The sequence below is a fragment of the Leptinotarsa decemlineata genome, unplaced genomic scaffold, assembly GCF_025532065.1.
Source record: "Leptinotarsa decemlineata unplaced genomic scaffold, Ldec_3_MD MMD2_tig00005002_RagTag_RagTag, whole genome shotgun sequence".
NCBI lineage: Eukaryota > Metazoa > Arthropoda > Insecta > Coleoptera > Chrysomelidae > Leptinotarsa > Leptinotarsa decemlineata.
In genome coordinates, this window is record NW_027412614.1 from 190,640 (window position 1) to 217,657 (window position 27,018).

Below are 27,018 nucleotides of genomic sequence, written 5' to 3' on the forward strand. Positions count from 1 at the left end.
CATAGTTGTCGGATCCTTCCTCAGAATCTCGTAGCTTCCTCAATTAAATAAATCTAGAGTTTTTCCTATGTAGTCCTTTTTATTTAATGCAATAACCGTTCGACCTTTATCTGCTCTTGTAAAAATTACTTCATTATCTTTAACTATTTGCTTAATTGATTTTGCAATTTTACTTTCTCTATCAGACTGAATTTGATCAACCGGTTCAGATTTCAAAATATTGATGTTGAACTTTGAACTGTACAACGAAGTTAACGATGTCCAACGAAGAGTCTGGAAATTTGCTTGTGAATGTAATGCTCCCCCAAAACGAACTATAGCAGATAAAGCCAGTTATTTTGTTGTGAATGGTGATCTCAGTAATATAGCCATAACTCGATTGATTATATCAAGATTATGAATACAAAATACTTTGTCAGTTTCATTTCCTCCAAGTATTCATCTCTCCTCCACATATTGGCAGGCAATTATTCGGTAATGAAGTGAAACAATCAAAATATCAGGTAGAAAGTTGTTATTTTTAATGAGGTCTAGCCACGCCCTTACATACCTGACATATATATAAATTCAGATATCCCGTAGTAAAATCATAATCAATCAGTTCATCATTCAGCTGATACCTCAATCGAGAACAATGGATATCGATAAATTGAGACACGAACCATTTCCAAAGTTTCTAGAAGAGATAGTGAATTGCGCAACTCAATCTCAACGGCAAATGATGTCCCCAGGCAAACCGATACATGAAATCGAATATCGAGAGATTCGAAGAGTATTCTTGATTGTGCTTACTTCACACTTTGAAAAGGAGACAGACCAACGGAGTGTGCGAGCAACCACGAAAATTCTGGGGAAGTGTATTCAAGAAGTCGTATCCAATAGTAACAAATGGCGCACACTGTTGAATACTACCAGAAATGCTGACTATAAAATGGAGTATGAGGGTGCGAAGGCGGCTGTTGGAAAATTGCTGAAGGTTTACTTCAAAATGAGAAAAGCTATGATGTAATTGTTCATGCCGTTGTATATAATATATATAATTTATTTCAATGCTTTTTCTCGATTGTGGTTTTTCTTTCTGTAAAGTAGCAACATTTCAAAATTTTCATGAAAAATGCATGTTCTCAGGCAAACAAGTCCATTCAATTGAATACCGCGAATTATGAAAAGCTGCAATACATGTTATTCCTCGCATCTGAAGTTGAAAAAAGCCAAACGAATTTTTTTGTCTAGTGCAAATTTTTGAAAGAATGTTTTTGTGAAATCATTTGAGAAAATTTCAAACGGTGAACGCTGATGGATATTACCCGAGGCATATTTTTTATAGCACAATCATGAGGAAAATATTGATGTTGAACTTTGAACTGTACAACGAAGTTAACGATGTCCAACGAAGAGTCTGGAAATTTGCTTGTGAATGTAATGTTCCCCCAAAACGAACTATAGCAGATAAAGCCAGTTATTTTGTTGTGAATGGTGATCTCAGCAATATAGTCATAACTCGATTGATTACATCAAGATTATGAATACAAAATACTTTGTCAGTTTCATTTCCTCCAAGTATTCATCTCTTCTCCACATATTGGCAGGCAATTATTCGGTAATGAAGTGTGTCTAGAATTAAGTAATATAAGAATTGTATTATAGTTAAGGAAATAACTGGCAACAGCGCTCATCCTGTTGACTTGGGCGTCTTGGTCCCAACAACCAGTCTCGATAAGCTGTTTAACGAGATAATCATCTTTAATTTCTAACAGGGTCCTTCGAGCCGGATAAAACTAAGCGCCGAAAACTGTAGCAGGTAGAAAAACTTGAGGACTTCAATCGACCAAACAAGCCTTCGGCCTGAACGGAAACGAAGCGAAACAATTCATAGCTGGACGATTTTTAATCGTTGGCAGACAAAGCATCTCAGCCGGCAAACCACGCCGAAAAATACATGTGATGTGAGTCCTTCCGATTTCCATAATTTCATTTAGTGTTTATCCTTATTTCTCAATCTCTGTGCGACTGTTGGAAGGGTTCATAAGTAAACATGGATCAAGAAACTCTAAACCGTAAACGTGGGTTTATAAAAGGGCGTCAAAGCTTATTTAAAAATTATTTATTAGCATTGAAACAAAAAAATTGAGAGTGAAAGTATCGAGATACTTGATGGAAAGGCAATTTTAGGTTTACAGAGTAGAATGGAAAGGAATATTGATTTGATTAACGAATTTAACAAATATCAAAGTGAGCTTGAAACATTAACAGATAATGTAGAACAGATACTAATAGAACAGGAAGAATTTGAAAATGAATACCATGAATTGAATTCAGAAGCCAAACTCATTATAGACACATATCATTTAGCGTTTCAAGCACAGGAAACAACAAGTTCTTCCAACAAAAATATCAGTTCAATACAGGGGATAAAATTACCTCAAATCGAATTACCAAAATTTGCGGAAAATTATGAAAATTGGCTAGAATTTAGAGGCACGTTCGAATCACTAATTCATTTGAATGATGCTATATCAAAGGTACAAAAGTTTCATTATTTACGGTCAGCTTTGATGTCAGGGGCGGCTCAGGTAATTGGGAGTATTGAGTTGGCTGCTGATAGTTATGATGAAGCCTGGAAAACTTTATGTAATCGGTACGATAGCATTTTGGTTCACAATCACGTAAAATTTACTTTTGAAATGCCTATTCTAGTTAACGAATCAGCTTTTGAATTGCGAAATATGCTAGACACAATATCAAAACATTTAAGATCTTTACAAGCGTTGAAGCAGCCTACAGAACATTGGGCCACTCTACTTATTTATTTATCAGCTCAAAAATCAGATAAAAAGACTGCTCGAGAATGGGAAGAGTGGAGAAATAGTCTGGAGGCAAATTACTGTGGGACAGAATGCAGCGGCTGGAGTAGCGGGTGAAAATAGTACGGGAGTAAACGCATGTAATAGTACAGGAATTTTGAGTGCAAGGCAAATTTTACCAACTCTGGATGATTTCAAACGTTTTCTCAAACTAAGAGCGGATCTTTTGGAAACCTTGGAACTGAATAAGTTGCCGAAATCTGGGGATAATGAAAATATTAAAACTAAACATAATGCTAAACGCGTGTTTACAACAACTACTGCTTACTGCTTATTTTGCAAGGGTAACCATTTCGTTCAAAACTGTCCGGATATCTTAAAACTATCTGTAAATCAACGAATTGATAAAGTGAAGCAGCTTAAACTTTGTTTTAACTGTCTGAGAAGAAATCACTCAACTAATAATTGTCGTGCAAGTACGTGCAGAAAATGTAATGCCAAACATCACACCCTTTTACACATTGACAGACCACGATTTGGGAAAGCAGAGGCACCATTAGGAAATCAGTCATTAGGTGAACCGTGTTCTGTAGCTCAGCCTTCAAATGCAGTTTTAACATCGCTAAATGATAGCAACGTCCTTAGAAAATAAACTTTTGAAAAATTCCAATTTGAAGAAAGCATATGTTGAATTCTTGGTTCCTATAAATGAAGCCGAAAAAATGTCTGCTTCATGCTATTATTTTCCTCATCATGGCGTTTTTAATGAAACCAGTCAAACGACTAAATTACGAGTAGTCTTTGACGGATCAGCAAAGTGTGATACAAAAATATCCCTGAACGATATTCAGTACATTGGTCCCAATGCACAGACTGATTTGGTATCACTAGTATTGAGTCGATGAAACCCAATGATCCTTACAAAGAATACTTTGGAGATCAGACCCAACACAAGAAATTCAAACCTATGAATTACAGACTGTGACGTATGGTACAGCTTCGGCACCTTTTCTAGCAGTACGGTGTTTAAAACAACTTGGTTTGGAGAATCTTGAAACTCATCCAGAGGCGGCTCGTGTTATTTTGAATGACTTTTATATGGATGACTTACTGACAGGTACTCATACAATGAGCGAAGCTGTGAAACTCTCCACAGAGATCTCATCCATTATTATTGGAATATTATTGGAAAGGGTAACACGAAGGTTAGCTCGAATTTTCGAAAAATTGGAGAAAGGGTCTGTACTGGTCTTGTAACGATGATAACTTATTGTATAATATAAATATAAAATCAAAATTGAATTCTATCACGAAGAGAACAATATTGTCTGAGATAAGTCAAATTTTCGAATCATTAGGATTATTGAGTCCGTGTATTATAATAGCTAAAACTATTATGAAGACTTTGTGGATGAAAAAAATATCTTGGGATGAATCCTTACTAGTTGAATTAGATTCATGGAAAACTTTTAGATCGCAGCTTTCAACACTTAATGAACTCAAAATTCCAAGATGTGTAATCATTACTGATCACATTAAGACTGAAATTCACGGTTTCGTACACGGCTCCTCGGAAGCTTATGGCGCTTGTGCTTACCTTCGCACTATCGACACTGCCGGAAATATTCAAGTCAGCCTAATATTCTCAAAGGGTAAAGTTGCTCCTGTGAAAATTGAATCTATTCCAAGATTAGAACTATGCGCAGCACACATCATCGACAAGTTGAATTCTGCCTCGAGTCTATAGGTAGATGAATATTACCTTTAGAGTGATTCTACGATTTGTTTGTCGTGGATACAAACTTCTCCCAACTTACTGCAAACATTTGTTGGGAATCGTGTATCTAAAATTCAAAAACTGACCGATCTGGGAAGCTGGCGTCACGTCAGATCAGGTGATAACCCTGCAGACCTTTTATCGAGAGGGGTTAGTCCTAAGGACCTAAGTCAAGCTAGACTCTGGTGGTCCGGACCTACCTGGTTGTCACAACCTGAAGGATCTTGGCCAGAGTCACACTACCATATACAATCAAGGTTACCTGAATTAAAATCGGAAAAGGTTGTTTTAATGATAAGGCATAATGAGATGTCCCCTGTTTTCCGATTCTCTACGTTAAATAGAATAAAAAGAGTTGTGGGATACTGTCTCAGATTCAAATCTTATTGTCAGACTAACACGGTCACCAAAGGTCCACTAACAGCTAATGAGTTGAATGCATCTTTGACTATCCGAATTCAAATGTCTCAAAGGGAATGTTTTTCAGATGAGATAAATGCTATAACCAATAATAAGAAGCACAAGCTGAAGGGTAACATATGGGATTTGAATCCTTTTGTAGACCCATCGGGTGAACTCCGTATAGGAGGTAGGCTACAACTTTCAGCTTATGCATATGGAAAGAAACATCCAGCGCTGCTGTCAGGAAAACACCCTCTCACAAGGTTGATTTTCCTAGACGAGCATGTAAAACTTTTACATGCAGGACCACAGATGCTTCTTAGTTCTATTAGAAATAGTTATTGGCCAATAGGGGGTAGAAATTTGACACGGAAAACAGTGCACGAATGTGTTCAATATTTTCGATGCACTCCGAAACCGCTAACACCACTGATGGAAAGTCTACCAGCAGCTCGCGTAACACCTACATTACCCTTTCAGACAGTAGGTGTGGACTTCGCGGGCCCATTTCTAATAAAAACTAAGGCGGGTAGAGGTAATCAAACATCAAAAGGTTACATATCGCTTTTTGTTTGCTTTGTAACCAAGGCCATTCATTTAGAATTAATGAACTCTGCAACGACTGAAGCTCTTCTAGCTGCCTTTAGGCGTTGCACTGCCAGAAGGGGAAAACCCCTAGACATTTACTCGGATAACGGTGCCAACTTTTGTCACCTCGCAAACCACAAGGGGAGACTAAATCATCTGTCGGTAACAAATAAGACAGATGGGTATCCGCGGCTAAGCTAAACAGTGGAGACGGGAGTGGGTTAAACAACTTAGCAAATTTCAAATAGATCTTAATGGGCGCCAGGTAAATTTAATCCTCCAGATACCCTAAGTAACTCACAATATCAATAACTTACCAATTAATATTGGAAATAAAAGATAAAGATCCCCAATATGATTTATTCAGTAATCCTAACTTACATGGATTAACCAACAACGCTTCTAAGACAACAATGCAATATTCACACTACGCGATACTACGCGATGTTCAAATGACAATACAAGAGCGCGGTGTATATAACCACGAATTCAATCAGCCATAAATTACGGTAGTAACGACGCTCAAAAAAACTACAATACGTCGAGTAAAACTACCACGAAAATTGAGTAGGTGAAATCGTAAATACTAGTATCGGTAGGTAAGACAAACTCGTTTGCGTCGCGTGAGCTCAGGCGTAAGCGCATCGGTGTCAACAGCAATCGTGAAAGGAAGAAAATACCTCAATTTCCGTTTCACAAATGCATCACTATATCAATCAGGTATAAATAAACAAACACTATATCAAACATGTATCAATAAACATAAGGGCAAACAATTATTTAAATCACTCAGTATGTCACCAATATTCAAATAAATCAATTATAACTTGCGTGCTCCTTTTGGGCCACCCGGTATATGGTGTTAGGCTACTCCGTGGTTCGACGGAAGTGGATCACCCTGTAGCACCACCAAGATAGATCACCCTGTAGGGCACGACAAGCTGGACCAGTAATGGATCACCAAATAAGATCCAGAAAGATAAAAAAACTTAAGAAGAAGAAAAAAAAGGAAAGGAGAAGAAAAAAAAGGAAAGGAGAAGAAAAAAAACCCTACGGAAGAAAATTCTCAATCAGAATCAGATAAAAACAAGGTGAGATTCAACCCCCATTCAATAGGACTATTTGACTAATCAATACCCCTGGTATATTTTCATTAAGCAAAGTAGCAAGATAACAAGAGTATATTTTTGGGTGCCCTGTATAACCATAATATAACCCGTAAAAAAAATCAAGAAAATTGAATGAGTGTTGAAACCTCTCTTCAATACTAATATTCAGTTGAGATATAACGATGGAACCAGAAATTACTAAAATCATCAAAAACACATTTAATGGTAAAATTCTTACCCTGGCCAAGGGGTTTTCTATACGTTTCTTCGTGTGCGGTGTTCTGCACGGAAGTCCTACTGGGACTTGATGAGTGACTGGGGGCCTTCTGTTTCTTACGAATCTAGAGACGAGAAACGAAGGTTGTAGAATTGAAGAGGTGATATCATAGCTAAGACCACATGAGAGATGCGACAGTGATTCAGACATACCTAATTTCGGAAACCCTTCCACCTGGCACGAGTTCGGTAACCACCACAAATCCTCAAAAGAGCTTAAGTTTCAGACTGCAAATATCCACACCAAAATGACTAATCAGTCTTCCACTATACAATCCTGACTTGTAGAAATAATCCCCGTGAAGGATGGCACAAATACAACCAAATATATCCTACAATCAGTTTGATGGTACGCTTTGAACTCCGAACCAAGCTCATCGAAAGCCAACTTCCGAATACTAAGGAGACTGCCACATCTGACAGCTAACCAGTTGTTGCCACAGTGCGTCCAATCTACACTACAAGCACCAAGGGGGCGCTGTGCACAACACCATAAATCTATCAATTCCTCCACAGCCACTTGAGACATCATCAACAAGTCCATGACCCATCAAAACTCCTTCTCAAAGCAATGCAACCCTAAAACAACCCTTGACAACTTGAGTAACCGATCAATCCTCCACCCGTGAACAACTGTAGAACTAGTTCGGTGTAGTTCGTCGGAACGACACTACGAAAGTTCGGCGGATGTCAACCAACAGCTGTCTCTTAACCTTGTATATTAGAATGTTTACAAAAGTATTCACTCCAACCTATTTTCAACTATTTACCAATCCTTATTCATGCGATGGAATAGAAACATATAAGGTAAGTCGACACATCTTTCCCATTCAGTACAAATATTTAAGCATTCGTATTATGCAGAATATTTACCGAAAATATCAAACAGTATTCAGAAACCCAGAGCTAACTAATATTGTTTTTCAGGCGACATGACTCTAATATGTAGTAATCCTTCTGGAAGTGATGAATAACAATCTATGCAAGAAATATTCTTGGGAAGGTATAGAGAATAAGGCAGACAACGGCTGAAAAATGATAGGCGAAGTAAACTGAGAAACAAACAATAACAACTATTTCAACCTAGCGAGGAATTTCGGATCTCCAACGTCGATTGGCAATAGGAGAATGCGTAAGTACTGGTCAAAGCAGTTAGTCAGGGAGCATACATATTGTAAGATACCCTTAACGGTTCTTTGTAAAAAGTCCCAGATGTTTTTATGTATATATCAGTAGTATGTATTTGGCCGTCAATATAGTAAGTTCGAATTGAAGCTGTGTATTATTATTTCCTATTTAAATGTATGTTTGTTTGATGTTCAAATTAATATCGAACATACATAACATTATTGGCGACGAGGATATTTGGAATTCACGTACTCATTGGAAAAATAGTGTGATTTTTTTTATTTAGTGGAATTCACGAAATAAAAATGCCAGGTGCTAGTGGAAGTCAAAAGTGTATCGGGTTTCTCGGGACCTTGGAAACCTTCGATCCGAGCAGTTCAGATTTTTCGGTTTTTCAAGAGAGACTTCAACAATTTTTCATTGCCAACGACATAGTGGACGCTAAGCGTAAAAAGGCTATACTTCTGAACACACTATCGGAAGACTGCTATAAATTAGTGCGTAATTTATGTGTACCGAATCTTCTGGAAGCAAAATCTTTCGAAGATCTGGTTATACTGCTGAATGAACATTTGACACCTGTAAAATCCTATTTCGCAGAAAGATTAAAATTATTTTCTGCCCGTAAAAGTGAAAAGGAAAGTGTCGGTGATTGGGAAGCACGTGTTAAAAGTTTAGCTTCCAAATGTAACTTCGGCACGGAACTTCAGATTATATTGCGTGATATATTTGTCATTGGAATCGCTGATAAAGATATTATGGATCGGCTATTTGAAGAGGATGCTTCAGACGTAAAGGTCACTTTGAAGTCAGTGTTGAAAATTGCTCTGTCCAAGGAATCGGCGCTGAAGGAGCATTTATTCAGAGAAAAGGTATGCATTAAACACGAGCCCGCAGATCCCCTAAACTTTCATAGACCCCAGTCAAAAGGAAGGTCGACAGGTAACGTCAACCAACAACGTAGTGATACGGTCCAAGGAAGCAGTGGTGCGACTGGTAAGAATAATTTGAAGAATCCAAGGGTGAGTCAAAATAAACGTTTTTCAACGAAGGTATGTTGTTTTGTTTGTGGTCGCAGTAATCATAAGGCAAGTGATTGTGCTTTCAAAAATTGTAATTGCCATAAATGTGGTAAAAAAGGTCATTTGGCGCCACAATGCAAATCGACGTCAAACAAATATTTAAGCGTAACTGAATGTCAAACAGATATAGATTCAGATCAGTCAATTTTTAATTTATCAGATTTCAAATCCAATTCTGTGAATAACTGTAATTTCGATCAATCAATATTAAATTTAAGTAATTTTGATACTGATATTGACAGTAATGGAAATGTACAACCATTTTTTATTAATTTAAGAGTTGATAATATCCCAATTAGTTTTGAAGTTGACTCAGGATTTGCCCATTCTGCCATTTCCGAAAAATTATATTTAAAGCATTTTAGTAGTAAAACGCTGTTCAAAAGCGATTTATCGCTAAGAGATTATGTAGGTGTCACATTTCAACCTATGGGATTTTTGAACTTAGAAATATTTTATGAAGGTGAAAAACATATATTAAAAACTTATGTGGTAAAAAATGGTGGTCCTCCACTCATAGGTAGAAATGGGTTGAAAATGCTGAATTTAGGTTTATGTAAGGTTAAGGAAAATCATGTTGATACAAATTCATCATTAGATTATAATATACTGAATTTTTCTGACCTTAGTTCTTCAACAGAAGTCAATTCTCTGATCAATAAATACAATGAAATTTTTGACAATAATTTGGGAACATTCAATAAATTTAAAATTTCTTTGAAACTGAAAGAGGGAGCCATCCCAAAATTTTGTAAACCACGACCAGTTCCTTTTGCATTAAAACCGAAAGTAGAAACGGAAATTGAGAGATTAGTTAAAAATAAAGTTTTAATACCAACTGAATTCTCAGAATGGGCCACGCCCGTTGTACCAGTTTTAAAGCAAAACGGATCGGTTCGTTTATGTGGAGATTTTAAAATTACACTGAATCCTAATTTAGTTGTTCAACATTTTCCTCTTCCAAGAGTAGAATATCTTTTTTCTCAGTTGCAAGGAGGTGACAAATTCTCAAAAATTGATCTTTCTGATGCTTATCAGCAAGTTTTATTGTCAGAAAATTCTAGAGAATTAGTCACTATTACAACTCACAAAGGACTTTTTTCGTATACAAGACTACCCTACGGAATTTCAAGCGCCCCATTCATTTTCCAAAATATCATGGAGCAGATGTTTATTTTTCCAGGAGTTGTCTGTTTCCTCGACGATATAGTAATAACGGGAAGGACTGATAGAGAGCATCTCGATAGATTGGAAAAAGTTTTTAAACGACTTCAAGAATGCGGCTTGAAGGTAAAGAAAGAAAAATGCTTTTTCTTCAAAAATTCTGTCAAATATCTTGGTCATGTAATAGATAAAAACGGACTACATACTTTAGATGAACGTGTAGTAGCAATTAAAAAAGCAAAAATTCCTGAAACTGTAACTGAACTAAAATCTTTTTTAGGTATGTTGAATTTTTATTGTAAATTCATGAAAAATGCTTCTCAAATTTTGAAGCCACTTTATAGGTTATTGAAAAAAGGTGCAAGTTGGGAATGGAATGAAGAGTGTAATAAAAGCTTTGAAGAAGCAAAAAAGTTATTGGTCTCTTCCTCGGTTCTGGCACATTTCAATCCAGAGGAAAAAATTAAACTGAGCGTAGACGCTTCTCAATTTGCTCTAGGCGCAACAATCTCCCATATTTATAAAGATAACTCTGAAAGGCCAATTGCTTTTGCTTCAAGGTTACTGACGACTAGTGAAATAAAATATTCACAAATTGAAAAAGAGGCTTTAGCTATTATTTTTGGAGTAAAGAAATTTTTTCAATATATTTACGGCCAACGGTTTGTTTTGTACACGGATCACAAACCTCTGTTAGCAATTTTTGGTGACAAAAAAGGGTTGCCGGTTTTTGCTGCGAGTAGATTGCAAAGATGGGCATATATTTTATCAGCTTTTTCCTACGACATAGTGTACGTGAAAAGTAGTGATAATGTTGCAGATTTTTTATCTAGGCTGCCCATAAATTCCTCAAAAGACGAAGAAAGTAATTGGTTATCGATTTTTCGGTTCAACAGTAACATATCGTATTTAAATTTTATTGCAGAATCGGATTTTCCTTTAGATGTAAAGTTAATAAAACAAGCAACAGCAATTGATCAGATTCTCAGTAAAATTTTGTTCTTTGTTAGAGAGGGTTGGCCTGCAAGCTGTCCATCTAATGAATTTCAACCATTTTTTCGCAGAAAAAATGAAATTTCTGTCGAACAAAATTGTTTAATGTGGGGTTCCAGGTTGATAATTCCAAAAAAATTTCAAACTTCAATTTTACAAGAATTACATAGCTCGCATATGGGTGTTGTAAAAATGAAGTCCCTTGCAAGATCTTATGTTTGGTGGCCGTCAATTGATAAACAAATTGAAGATCGGGCAAAACATTGTGATTCTTGTGCTGTTTATTCAAATAATCCGCCTAAATCATATTTGTCAACCTGGAGGTGCCCAGAACAACCGTGGACTAGGTTGCATGCCGATTTTTTCGGACCAGTATTTAATAAACAATTTTTAGTGATAGAAGATGCAACATCGAAGTGGTTAGAGTGTTTTCAAATGCGAGACATAACAGCATCTAGTACCATTAAAATATTTCGCGAAATATTCAGTAGATTTGGTTTACCTTTTCACCTTTGCACAGATAATGCAACCACCTTTATGTCTGATGAATTTCAAAATTTTTTAAGGTTGAGCGGTGTGAAACATTTAACTGGTGCTCCCTATCATCCGTCAACAAACGGGTTAGCTGAAAGTGCGGTTAAAATTTTAAAAAGAGCCATCCTGAAAGCTAAGAATGAAAATAAAAATGCAGATATAAATTTAATAATACAACGTTTTCTGTTTCATTATAGAAACACACCACATACTACTACCGGCGAAACTCCGTCAAAAATATTATTGGGGAGGAATATGCGAAATAAATTTGACTTGTTGATGCCTTCAACAAATCTAGTTATACAAAATAAACAACTGAAACAACAACAGTATTATCGAGGAAACAGAAAAACGTATTTCAATAAAGGTGACCAGGTTTGGGTACGCGATTTCAGACCAGATAAGCAGGAATGGTGTACCGGGGTTATTGAAATTATTCGTGGTGGTAGAACTTATATAGTTAAATCAGAAGATGGAATGATCTGGAAGCGTCACATAGATCAACTTAAACAAAGAAATTCGACAAGTAAACAAAATGAAGATTATGTTGATAAAGAAACAGTATCTATCATTCCACGCTCTGATTTAGATGTAAATAATGTATATAAAGATATTAGTGTAGTAACTCGGGATGAATCGCATCAAGGTGAATTAGAAACTAATAGTGAAACTGTTATATCAGAGACTAGTGATAATACGCGAGTGTTACGACGCCGTAGTAAAATAAGTCAACCTGACAGACTTGGTTATTAAGCCAATAGTATCGGGTGGTTACGACTTTTAAAGGGGGGAAATGTAAGATACCCTTAACGGTTCTTTGTAAAAAGTCCCAGATGTTTTTATGTATATATCAGTAGTATCTATTTGGCCGTCAATATAGTAAGTTCGAATTGAAGCTGTGTATTATTATTTCCTATTTAAATGTATGTTTGTTTGATGTTCAAATTAATATCGAACATACATAACACATATATTCTTGTACATTTCAGGTATGGTTTTCTATGGAATGGAAGATTCCCATTACTATGATGTTAAATGAATAAAATCTACTTGTAACTTAATTACATTGTTAATATCCTTTGGATAAAAATCTTAAAAGGTAACGTAGTGTTTTGAAAGGTCACATAGGAGCAGTATTGATCTAGTGCTAAATTGAAACGTAACACTTTATGGGAGCAAAAAATGAGTTGGAAGAGCTTGGAAATTTTCTGAAGCACAATGCAATAAATTTAACGGAAAGGATCGCCAATGAAGGTGTTAATTGGCATTTTATACCTGCGTTTTCACCACATTTTGGATATTTGAGAAGCGGGAGTAAAGTCGTGTAGGACCCATTTAAAAAGAGTAATTGGAAATATTTCATTGACTTTTGAGCAGTTTTACACAGTGCCTACAGAGATTGAAGCTGTCCTCAATTCTCGACCCCTCACTCCTATCTCGTCCGACCCTAATAACTTTACCGCCCTAACACCCTCCCATTTTCTCATTGGAATGCCGCTAACCACGTAACCAGATCCTGATCTAACAACAGTGAATGAGAACCGTCTGTTTCATTTTCAACGCTTTCAACAACTCCAACAACACTTCTGGACATGTTGGTCGCAAGAATACGTGTCAGAGCTGCAAATTCGAACTAAATGGCGAGAAAACCACGGCGTCCTGAAAATAGGAGCCTTGGTGTTGATCAAGGATGATCGAGCACCGCCATTGAGATGGAAACTTGGCCGAATTTCCACCCTCCATCCCGGTTTAGATGGTGTTGCGAGAGTAGCCACTATCAACACCTCACAAGGACTCATCAAGAGGGCATTCACTAAAATTTGTCCTCTCCCTATTGAAATTCCAGAAACTCGAGGTGAGTGATAGTGGATACAGAGGTCATTTTTAGTGTTGTGTAGAAAGTGTGTGTTAAAAAGACTCTATTCAGAGACAAGAGATTTCCATTAGAAAATTCAGTTTTAAGTTTTTTTTTATGTTTAGTTTGAAACCCAAGCCTTTCAAGGTGGGGGGTATGTCTAGATTTAAGTAATATAAGAATTGTATTATAGTTAAGGAAATAACTGGCAACAGCGCTCATCCTGTTGACTTGGGCGTCTTGGCCCTAACAACTAGTCTCGATAAGCTGTTTAACGAGATAACACCGTGAAATATCATACAGTCCACTATATTCAGTAATACACAAAATAATTCAACGAAGTGTATCATCTTTAATTTCCAACACACCCTGTACATGTTTTTTTTCCTAAACGATGAGACACCCTGTATGGCAGCCATGTTTTTTTCCTTAACGCCTGTGGCCATGTTTTTTCTTCAATCCGATTTACATTCATTATTATTATACTATTTTCCACGCTGACATATTTGAGACACCCTGTACATGTTTTTTTCTTTAATGTCTGTGGCCATGTTTTTTCTTCAATCCGATTTTTCGTTCATTATTATTATTATATCATTATTTTACGCGCTGACGTATTTGAAACACCCCGTACATGTTTTTTCTTAAACGATGAGACACCCTGTATGACACACATGTTATTTTTGTAATTCCACCGCGCTCTTATCTATCAAATGAATTTACTCGATGCTCATTACATCCTTCTATGCGTCGATCACGTCGCACACGTCTCTTTCCCACTCACTACCGTAAGTACGTCCCCTAGGGAATACGTAATAGAACTCTTGTATCCCCTCTACTATCATCAAAACAGTCGTTTTCCTTCTAATTATTATCAATAAAAACAATAAATAAAAAACATTCTTAAAATGTATGAAAAATATATAATAAATATATAAACCTATACATATCTGAAAAACACGTTGAGGGAATAGAACTGGAAAAAATGAACTCAATATACATTTCCATAATAATTAACATTACATGATACAATCAAAATATTTAAACTCAAAATATACCATTTTTAGTAATAACACATTGCACAAAACTAATTCAAAACAAATAAAAATACTTGAGGTGATATGGTAGCCATAGGTTCAAACTGAATTTTTTATTTAATCTTTCCTTCGCTTTAACAAGCTACAATTTCATAACAGCCTCAATTTCTGCATTGGAACACTTATTTTTCTGTCCATTTTGCACTGCATCTAAAAAAATGGAAATGGTTGTGAGAATATAACTATTTTGGCTGATGATTTTTACCTATCAAAGTTGAACATAAATTCAGTGATAAAAAGTTTTTTTTTGCTTGAACCCAATCCAACTGTACAGAATTGCCAGTTCATCGTGCAAGACACGCTGCATCAATCTCTTCACCATTACTTTGAAGTTTGTGCCGCCTATAATGGAGAGCTCTTTCACCTAGAGAAAAAAATAATAGTAACACAACAGTTATCACGATATAATCCCTTTTGCCGATCAAACTATTGGATGAGCCCAATTCAATGATTTTTAAATTCTCAAATATCAATAAAATTAAAGACAAAATCTATAAAAATATAGTCTCTCCAGAAAGTGATGAAATTACTTCCAAATATATATATATATACAGATTCACGTGAAAGGGAAATCCTGTAATGTTCAAAGAACACCTCGTGAATCTAGGGACATGGGATACGAATTAACTAACTGTCACTTTAAATTTTTGAAGTTTATAAGCATCAGGAAAAACCTATCTCGGTAAAGAGTTCCAAAGTTCAGCTGTTCTATTGAAAAAAGATCCCCGAGAGAGAGAGAAATTCGACAGGTCTCCAAACTCACAACAAAAGGGTGAGAATTCTGCACTCGACGAGTTTTGTGTTGTAATGAAAACATGATTTATATTATATAAATACAAGGGAAATATACTAACCACTTTAGATACATTCTCCTTATTCTAAAGAAAATCTTCGAACAGATTGAGATCTTCTTCAGTTCTCAGAGGTAATTGGAATTGATCCAATATTGATTCCTGTTGTACAGGATCTTCATATTGCCTGCTCTCAATCAAGTTTATATTAGAAAAGTCTTGTGAAAGCTGGTCCATCTTGATTTGCCTTTTGGAATTTTCATCTTCAAAAACAATAGATGTTTATGAAAGTAATCGTACCACATTCACCATGAAATAGGTTGGATTCGGAAGAACTTTTTTGAGTTAGTGAGATACTGACTTCACTTCTACTAGCTTCAACAGATTTCGATTGAGATTTCTTCAGTAGGGAGATATACTGAAAAATTTCGAAATTTAGTATCAGAGATTAATTTGAGAAAAATGTTACCTTTAAAAAAATGATCTTCCAACATCTCGGGTTGTGTTCTTGACTCCACACCTGAAAAGATATATTTATCAATACTAGGAATCAGGAAATCACTTATTTATGGATGTACAATGTAGAGAATTAGTCATCGAAAAGGTCTACCTCTAAATTCTCATTGCTTTTGAGTAAAAATAAATAAACAATATGACGAAGTTGAATCAAAAAATAGGGGAGGACCTCTTCAGTGGATAACCTTGTACCCTTATGTGAAATGATAATCCACATGTGCTTTCATTCTTTGAGCTATTAACACGATTAGTATGTGACTGAAAATGGGAGAGTAGTTACATTTCCTATTTTGACTAGCTTTTGGTTGAAAAACTGGTATTTGTTTCTTCAGAATCCGAGTCTGAGGAAGATAAAAGTGTAATTTTCTTCCTGATTCTTTTTACTTGCTCTAAATCAGATGTTTGTTTGAAGGTGAAAGTTCGGACTTCCATTGTCTACTATATAAAATGATTTGAAATCCCTGAAATACCTAAAAAGGAATAATTAAAAATGAATAGCTGAAAATAACAATTATATTAAGCAAAAATAAACCTGAAATGAAATAATAGTGAAATAACCTACAAGTAAAAATATAACAATTGAATAAATAAAAATAAAGGAATGAAAAAAGAAAATGATAAAAAGTGTAGAGATTCCAAGTCACGACGTTTCGATTGTTAATATCTACAATCGTCACCCGAAGACGATTGTAGATACTACAAATATCAAAAACGAAAAATATGTGATATTTTCAATGAAAAAAATGGTTTCCTAATGTTATCTTTTTCACTCAAGACCTCAAAACCATTATCCATGATTCTTAAATTTCGAAGAGCTAAGATACTGATTCACTTCTTTCGATTCTGCTCAAAAACAGATAAACAGACGAATGAACACTTAGATGTTGTTGAAAGTTTGATACTTATTATCTTGGCGTGGAATCGAATCACCAGTTTCTACAAGTCCTCAATAGAATCTAGAACTTTTTTGGTTTATATCTGATGAGTTTTTCGACCAACTATATAAAAATACCTACCTAATAACTTCCATTCCTTTGAATCTTATATTATATAATCTGGCTCTCAAGAAGCATGTATCCTGTGAATGGAGCCTCCTGGTTGTATATTTTATTGAAAAGTGTTATTTTTTTATGTTTTCTACGATCATGTATGGGTATTTTTATTAGAGAAACCTTACCTCATGTTTTATTTCATGATCACAGTAACCTAATGGTCTTTCAGCCTCATATTCCTTTTTATCACAGAAGCCTGGAAAAATTAATATTTAATTGATACCAATACTCAACGAAACATACCTTCATACCTGATATATCTGGAGACTCACCAGCATCTGTTTTCTCTTGTTCACAATTATCATTTTCTTGTTCATAATCTCCACAATTCTGTTCACAATTTTTATTGGAAATAGATAAAGTTTTCAAACTTGTTGATGAATGAATTCGATGAACTGTTAATCAACATAATCGATGCCAATAGAAAAATCTATGAAACTGTATTCGACATTGCATTTTTCTGTAGGTACATGTATTTTTCAATTTCTTCTTCCTGGATTAGTTTCAACTCAGTTTTTTGCTGAAAATATATTAGAAAAATATGAGCATTCCGTTATAATGTCACAACATCATGGAAATTATCCAAATTTAGAATTTTTTGACATGTATCAATTTCAATATTTCAAAATAGAAACTCGACACTAAACTCAGCATTCACAGCAATTAATTTTGCTTCATATTCGCAACCCTTAAGCTGCGTCCTCACTGAGTCGATACTATCGATCAACTCTCTCCATCGACGTTGTCGCCTTGGTGTGTACGTGACACGCGACTTTGTCGATCGACATGTCGATTTATTTTCCATCGATTTTCGGTAAACATGAAAGAGCAGTCGATCGAGTTTAGTGTGTGGACGTGTTTTCGATATTCGACAAACCGTTAGTACTCAATGAATTCTTGCCTTAGTGACATCGTAGCCGTGTGTTTTCGTCGGAGAAATGGAATGGGAACAAGATAAAGTCATAGCCTGTATTGGGCACACCAAGTAAAAACAAATTTTTGGGATTCTAAAACCAAAAACTATAAGAACAGAAACTTGAGATATGATGCCCCTATGGAAATTGCTAAAGAATTTCACGTCAAGAAACAAGCGGTAGAACAAAGAATTTGTCAATTGGTGAGAGAAGTAAAAAAATAAAGAACACCAATGAATCTGGCTCTGGTACGTAAGATGTGTATAGAAGTAAATGGTTTGCTTTTGAAGCCATGAAATTCTTACTAGACAAACATGAGCCCAGGAAGATGTTGGATTCAGAGGAACGTATAGACTTTAAGAACTTCATTTTTTATATTTATCGTATCATACATGCATATAAATAACAAAAGGTTGTGAGGCACATAATTTGGAAGTAAAACAAAGGATAAAACTCATCATATTTTCGAAATTCAATTCGATTATTTTTAAAAATACTAGGAAAATCCAAGACTTTCGGTGGTATATACAATATTTAGTTTTACGTAGAGTGTTAATAAGGGTTACGAAATACTTTTTTTCTGCTTCATTTCGAACACTTTTTCTAAACTTCAGTTTGTAAAAGGTTTTTATTAATAAATGTTGAACAATTGCATGACAACTGAAAAGACTCAGGAAATCGCAAAAAACAAAACTACTCCTCCTTACGAGTTATTTCTAAATGAATGTGGTCAAACGATAAATTTTAACATATTTCGTATTGCCAAGGAACTTCTCCTTCAGGTGTCATAAAATAGTATCTTAATGTGTTTCTCACTTGGTGGGCACGCACTGCACTCTTTCTGGGTAAATCTGCCAAGCCAGGAGGAGTTCCATTATCATTCCTTGAATCAGAGTAGTCAGAATCAAATGTTTCAGGGGGATTATAAATGTTCTTAGATGCACTTTTTCTAAGAAAATTGTGCAAGTAACATCCTACTAACGTTACCTTGCAGGAGGTTTGGGGTACCAATTGCAATAGTTTGCGGAATATTCGAAATACGTTACATATTGAACTGGAACTTATTTACTATATATTCTTGTTTCTATTAAAATTGAATTATCCTTATATGTCTGTTGTTGAGGAAAGTTTCAATTTGAGTTGATGAGCTAATTTATTATTGTCAGTTGTTGCGTAATGAAATAGACTCCGTTGAATTCATAGGAGATTGTGTTCAAATTATTTTATCAGTTCCAACTATTTTAAGGGTGATAACCGGTGATGCATGCAGAGACATCACGAGTTGCCTACAATTCGCACTGTAGTGAAAATCATTCGCGATATCGGAATGCGCGTTTTTGTGTTGCAAATTTATAAAAAAGAAATAGGCTCTCGAATTTTCGTTCGCTGAAAGATGATGACCTTGCTAATTTCATGGTAAAGCAAATCAACGACTGATCTCAGCCACCCCCATATCGATCATTTTTTCCAACCCCCTTACCAAGTGTGAATAATGTAGATTTGAATAATTTAGTTAGTAAAATCGTTGCATATGTAATAGAAAATTCACAAAATGATGGTTTTACAAATAACCCTGTACATACCAATAATGCAAATGATGTAAGACCACGTGACCACTATACGCAAAGTAATACCACAGAACAATTTTCTTTCAGTGATTTAGCCAAAATTTTACCAACTTTTGATGAAAATAGCGACTTGCACCCCTCGGATTTTTTAAGATATCTGGAAGGGGGCGTTGATTTGCATGTTGTGCCATTTAATAAAATAAAGCTTGTATTAAATAATTCCTTCATAAATTCTGCAAAATTATGGTGGAATGCTCTCTCCAGTACCTGTAATACGTATTTAGAATTCAAGAAAGTTTTTCTGGATCAATTTTGGAATGCCAGGCAGCAAAATAAATTAAAGTTTCTGCTTCGTAGACCACTTCAACCATTGGGTGGCTAAAGCTCAATTTTTACAACCCCCTTATACACAGCAAGAGCTTATTGCCATAATAGCGCCTCATTTTCCACCCAACGTTGCTGGTGCTTTATACGGAGCGTCAACGCTTAATGAAGCCCTCAAGAGGTTGCGTTACGCAGATGAATTCTATAAAAATTCTTCTAGAAAAAGACAACAAATTCCTTTTAATTCTGAGTATACAAATACTCGATCAAATCAAAATGATAATTTTCATTCTAAAAATAAATACCAAAATCAACAAATATTTTCTTCGAATAACAATAATAAAACAAAAATAGAAAATTTGGAAGTTTATGAAGAAGAACAGGGAAACGAGCGAGATTCCCAACATTAGGCTCAAATGTTGGGGCTATTGTACAAAGAGCCGATTTTAATATCGCTAATAATCCAAGAAATGAATTACTAGAAGAATGCAATTTTGAGCACACTTTATCAGAAAATAGATCGCCTGTCATTGACATACACGTGTATGGACTGACTTTTTCTGCACTCATTGACAGTGGCAGTCGTGTCTCTGCATTATCTGATGAAGTGTGGTCACAGCTGAAACAATATCATAATATTATACCTCATTTTTTTTGTAACGGCATCAAGATTATTCGAGCATTCAAAACTAAAGCCAGAAAAGTATCTTGCCAAGCACAGATTAATTTCAGAGCTGAAAAAATGACAAAGGACAAAAGCTTCATAAATGAGTTTTTAATTATTACCGGGCTTTCTTTCCTAGTTATCATCGGATGTGATTTTTTAAGAATTCATCATGCTAAACTGGAATCGTCAAAGAAAACCGTCTGCCTAATGCAAGATTCTGAAGTTTTCACAATCCCTGAATCACTTTTCGAGCATCAAGGAGATGAGGAATCATTTGAACTGAACGCTCTTGTTAATAAAAGTATTCATCAAACATCACAAGTTCTGAACGAGCGTGAAGCTAACGATTTTTCACTCATAATTCAACAGAGTCATATTAATTCAAGTTATAAAAATATTTTTCATGATATACTTAGGCAGAATTCGGAACTTTTTTCAAATATACCGGGTTGTGTGAAAAGTTATGAAATTTCAATAAGATTGAAAGATTATTCTGAGTTTTTTGTTAGACTTTATCCCATCCCAGGGATGCAATCGATTCAGCAATAGCGCAAATGGAATCCTGGGGGGTGATCGAAAGGGCCACTTCAAAATATATTTCTCACATTATGACAACAAAAAAGAAAGACGGTTCTGTCCGAGTGTGTCTGGACGCGAGGCGACTTAACACTGTTCTGTAACCCGATTATGAGTTACCCCGTCCAATTGAGGAGTTTGTGAAACTCTTACATGGTAAGAAAATTTTAAGTACCCTTGATCTCATCCATATATACTGGCAAGTACCTATAAAGTATGAAGATAGACAATATGTCGGCTTCATGGTAGGTACTAGAACATACCGTTTTTGTCGACTACCTTTTGGTTTAGCAACTGCATGCTCATCATTTTCGCGTTGTATCGATATGATTTTCGAAAATAATTTCAAAGATTTTCTTGTTACCTACTTAGATGACCTTTTAGTCATGAGTGAAAATGAACAGCAACATCTTCAACATTTGAATATAATTTTTTCTAAATTGAGAGAGGCAGGTCTCACTCTCAAGTTGGAAAAATGTAAATTTTTCCGACAAGAGATGCCTTACCTGGGATATGTCATAAGTCCAAATGGCGTGCGTCCTGACCCGCAACGTGTTCAAGCTCTAGGGGATTACAAACGTCCCACCAATCGTAAGGAGCTACAAAAATTTTTGGGATTCTGTCAATACGACAGAATGTTTGCTTACGGTTTTGCAGATATGGTGGCTCCCCTCACCCTACTCCTCAAGAAAGAACAGCCTTGGTATTGGGGTGAACACCAAGAGAATGCTTTCCAGAACATCAAAGCGGAAATGGTCAAAAATACTCTTCTCCATCATCCTGACCCCGATTGGTGTGACATGTCCAATCAGATGCCAGTGATTTGGGAATAGCGGCCATACTTTAACAGGTAAAAGATGGAACACAATGTGTAGTCGCCTATGCCTCCCGTCTATTATTATCAAGAGAAAGGAATTACGGAATTTTTGAAAAAGAAGTTTTGGCAGCCCTTTGGTCCATTCAAAAGTGGCGAATGTACTTACTGGGTACTAAATTTGTTTTACATACTAATTATAGGGCTTTGACTTATATAAATTCTTGTAGGTTATTATCTCCCAGGGTCACTAGATGGGCGCTAGTCCTGCAAGAATTCCATTTCACTGTTGAACATATCTCTGGTATTGACAACGTTGAGGCTGACGATCTGTCACGGTATGCCTGTGTTCGATATCCGTCTCCTGAAGACAAATGTTTTCAGATATTTTCTTGTTTCAAATTACCACTCACTTTTCAGAAGATTATCTCCGATATAATGGAACATCAACTTCAGGATGTTAAATTGAAAACTATAATAAATAATTTACCTAACGATATGCGATTACAGGAACTTTTTGTAATGAGGAATGGAATTTTATATGAACAGGGTCATGACCTTCACCATTTTTTGTTATGCGTTCCCAAACACTTGGTAGAACTCTTTATTAGAATGTATCACGAGGCTTTAGGTCACTTCGGGGTGCACAAAACATGGATAATGATGAGGGATGAAGTATGGTGGACAAACATGCATGGTCAGATTAAAAAACTGGCCACTGCCTGTGATATTTGCGAAAAGAGCAAAATTTTTCGAAACTACCCCAACCAGCACAAGTCCCCATCATCCCTACAGGTAAAGATGACATAATTGCAATGGACCTCTATGGTCCCCTAATCCGAAGTAGAGGTGGAGTAACATACTTGTTTGTCATCTACAGAGAAAAGCAGCTCGTAGAGCACTTCGAAACCCAGGTAAACCGTATTTTGACTTCCAAATCGGAGACACCGTAATATTTAAAGCCAACAACACTTCGTCAGCCCTCAAAGCTGAAACTAGGAAGTTCCTGTTGTTGTTCGAGGGGCCATACCGGATTAAAAAGAGGGTAAGTGCTGCCACGTATGTTCTGGAAAATATAAACAATAAAAAAGAAAGAGGCACATTTCATGCATCCCATTTGAAAAAATATAAGCTACCGTCTTCAGGTCCATGACGTTTGATGTTCCTGAAGCCTGGGGGCAAAGATGAACTGGAACTTATTTACTATATATTCTTGTTTCTATTAAAATTGAATTATCCTTATATGTCTGTCGTTGAGGAAAGTTTTAATTTGAGTTGATGAGCTAATTTATTATTGTCAGTTGTTGCGTAATGAACTAGACTCCGTTGAATTCATAGGAGTTTGTGTTCAAATTATTGTATCAGTTCTAACTAGTTTAAGGGTGATAACCGGTGATGCATGCAGAGACATCACGGGTTGCCTACAATTCGCACACTGGATTGAAAATTATTCGCGATATCGGAATGCGCGTTTTTGTGTTGCGAATTTATAAAAAAGGAATAGGCTCTCGAATTTTCGTTCGCTGAAAGATGATGACCTTGCTAATTTCATGGTAAAGCAAATCAACGACTGATCTCGATTCGCAAAATATATGAACCATTTAGGCTTTATCCAATTCATAAATTGTTGTTGAATGATTTATAGTGGTCGCCACGGTCATTTATAGGTGAGTAGTTCATAAGACTATCTCTTGTTATGATTATTTTCATTGTTTTATGTATGTGAAATATTATCGATGGTCATTTATAGTTGTAGATCGAAAATAGTCTAATCTGTGAAGTCATCATCAAAACAAAGAAAAATTTATTCCCAATAAAGAATCCCAGCCAGCGCAGCAGAAGCCACAGTCTTTCATTCTAAAAACCCTGAGATTATTTCGTTCCTGTGCAATATTAAGCCGAAGACATTTTCCGATATTCTTCGAGCCCTGCTGAGGCGATAGTTGGCATCCCAAATTATCATAAATAAAATTGTAATATGCGTCGACTACGGCGAATAAAACAATACTAAAAAAACCCTTTGTAATTGAAAAATTCACTGCCGCTGTTTATTGGAACCTACAACAATATGTGTTTTCCATCCATACCTGCGACGCAGTTTGGAAAGTTGCAACGATTGTAAAGCGGAGAACACACATACACGCGATCACGATAGCAATGGCGATAGCGATTGCGTTAGAAAGCAAACATATATGCGATATCGACCTACAATCGACGCATTATTAAAAATGTGTGACTTGGAAGAAGAAGCACTGCTTCTTGTAATATTATTGGATGAAGATGATAATGAAGGACAACGGTAAGCAAAAATTGGTCAAATATACATATTATATTATAAATATCATACATATTATAGGCTATTGATAACTAGGCGGAATGTTTGGGTGCACGAAATTAACAAAACACGTAAAGAAGAAGGCAAATTTCATAAGATATACCCTGAACTCCGGAAAGATGCAATCGATGCTACACATATTTTAGAATGGACTGTGAATGTTTTGATGAAATATTGAATCTTATCAAGAACGACATTACAAAAGAGCAAACTACATTTAGAGAACCGATTGGGGCAACAGAACGACTAGCAGTCACATTGAGGTAATAAAATAATTATTTCGTAATACTTTAATTTTTTATTCAGTTGAAAAGAATAACGTGTTATAAAAAAATATGTATGGATTTCACACGATGGTATGGTAAAAATCTTCATACCACGTTGCAGCAAAAGAATTGTTATCAGTCTCACGTATATTGGACGAGTTTAACGATGAGTTGTTATATGGCATAATATTAGATGTATTAGATGAAGCAGTGGAATTGTTAGAAAAACATGTACCCGGTCGACTTTCCGTCTGAGTTTTCGCTTCTTGAGCCAGTTCCTCTTCCATTATGATTTTGGCGATTTTATATTTCATTATAGTCTGGCGTCGATTAGGCAGTTTTTTAACCCTTGCAGCATATCCTTGAAAAGTTAAATATATGCTGTCGCAGTTACTTTCAACATCCGAGTGCCTTTTATTCAAAAAGTGAAAAATTTTGTCAACATCATATGAATTGTTCTTTGCCGAATTTTCACCCGCTTTTCTTTTCTGGCTTGAATCACGAATATATGAAGTTTGTGCCGATCTTTATTGTACAGTAGTCCCAGTACTGGCTTTGTTGAAGTTTTCTGAACTCTCTGTAGCTTCTTTTTGTGTATTGCTTGGTCCAATTCCTTCATCTACTACTTCAGGACTTTCTGCTGCCATCAGTAGTAGCGATATTGGACTGTTTGCGCAAATTTCAAAAAAGATCTAAAAGCTTCCATGTGCTGTGCCCATGGCCAGGATTTATAGCGACAAATGGATTCAGCCCCTTGCCCAGTTCTGGTTCTCTCGGAACGTAAGTGCTTTGAGAAACAATCTCTTAAGTTTTTCCAGCTTTTTTTCAAGTCCTCGCCTGCAAATAAAACATTTCCTAATCAACATGAGCCTATTTTCATTATCAAACTAAATTTAAAAAAAACATATTGTTATAGTAATCAAAGAAAACCAAATTCTAAAACCTACTTTTTTTTTCGAAGTTTTTAGTTATTGCCGATTCATATAAAACAATTGGTCGCAGCTTTCGATTAGGATTTCCAATCGTTGCCATAATTGTGGAAGAAGTTTGCGAAGCTATATGGGATAGATTGCAGCCAATTTATTTGGCAGAACCCACAAAAGAGTTATGGGATAAATCAATTTTGGGTTATGAAAACTTGTGGCACTTTCCCAATTGTTTAGGAAGTATAGATGGAAAGCACATGACCATCAAGTGTCCGAAAAAAAAGCTACTTCATTTTTAATGCGTACATTCTTGTAGTCAGCATGTGACATATCATACAACACATGTTTTTTCACGTGTTCTATTAATTTTTCAGTGAAATCTTCCATTTTTAGTGTTTGCGATCTGCGATAAACGTAACATGTTGCGTTTGATCGCTTATTGCCGACTATCCCACGATCGAATGCTGCAGACTTTCACTCTATCGCTAACAGGTCGTAACAAGTATGTGCGACTTAAAGTGTTTACGATAAATACGTTTGTAAATTTCAAATGTGTCAAAGCTTATGTATTCAAAATCACTTCATTGTGAGATATTCACCTAACAGATTCTCAAAACGAAACACGTATTTCGCCATACAATTTTCAGTAATGTAGTGAAATGTTTGAATGTGATTGTTTCCATTCTATGAGCAACTCAAATAACATTTTGATACTCCCAAATTTTCGAACGATTCTGCCGCATTGCGAATGGGTTCAATATAGTCCTATTTTTGTAATCTTATGGTTGGTATTTGTGCTCAGGGTTGGTTCTGGTAATCAGGTACTCAACAGGTACTCTGGTGACACAGAAGGGGGTTGTACAAGCATATATAAGATATTCCAGGATCATGGAAGTGATGATTGTGTTCAACTGATAGTGTCAGTGTTCTTACCTCTACTACTATATTCCTACGATTCGTTAGGTGTAATCATGGCAGAAGTTATCATCAAGGTGATTGAGTTTCCTTAGTGTGCTCTTATAAGGACAACAACAGCCTCATCATGGATTGTGAAATTTTGATTCGTCTTTCACCAGCGCAGTAACTGGACTTACATAAAATTTATATATTTGCATGTAAAATTGTTCGACTATGAAAAAATAAAGTAATTCAAAGAGAGAAAAAGTGTTGTTCTTTAATTTTTTGTAATTTTGAAATGTTTCAAAGCTTACGTATTCAAAATCACTTCATTGTGAGATATTCACCTAACAGATTCTCAAAACGAAACACGTGTTTCGCTATTCAATGGCTTCTTACAGTACAGTATTTGAATCAAAAAAGTTTCAAAGCACAATTTCCGTGTCAAAGTTATGTTGTGGGTATTGAACAGTTATTTATTCGAATTAGAAATGATCCACAGTTTCCGCTGTCAGTTGTTGTTCACAGTTATTCTGTGGATTATCAGAAAGCTTTCGTGAGAC

General features: G+C 35.7%; 1 protein-coding gene and 1 long non-coding RNA gene across 3 annotated transcripts; one reads left to right on the forward strand and one right to left on the reverse strand.

Moving 5' to 3' along the window:
* Positions 1 to 14,222: 14,222 nt before the first annotated feature.
* On the reverse strand, positions 14,223 to 19,318 carry LOC141484186 (uncharacterized). 2 transcript variants are annotated; one of them, XR_012466518.1, is made up of 6 exons: positions 17,420 to 19,318; positions 16,397 to 17,364; positions 16,070 to 16,120; positions 15,664 to 16,018; positions 15,015 to 15,173; positions 14,223 to 14,959 (listed from the first exon to the last, which is right to left on the reverse strand). It is a non-coding gene; the product is annotated as an uncharacterized lncRNA (long non-coding RNA). The 2 variants fall into 2 exon arrangements; XR_012466517.1 differs by having other exon boundaries at positions 16,070 to 17,364.
* Positions 19,319 to 21,714: 2,396 nt separating this feature from the next.
* On the forward strand, positions 21,715 to 22,050 carry LOC141484167 (uncharacterized). Its single transcript, XM_074179263.1, has one exon. It carries the CDS (start codon positions 21,715 to 21,717, stop codon positions 22,048 to 22,050), a length of 336 nt encoding a protein of 111 aa, XP_074035364.1.
* Positions 22,051 to 27,018: the final 4,968 nt, after the last annotated feature.

Coding starts and splice junctions, on each gene's coding strand:
- LOC141484167 (XM_074179263.1), top strand. CDS start 21,715: ATGCCTTACCTGGGATATGTCATAAGTCCAAATGGCGTGCGTCCTGAC.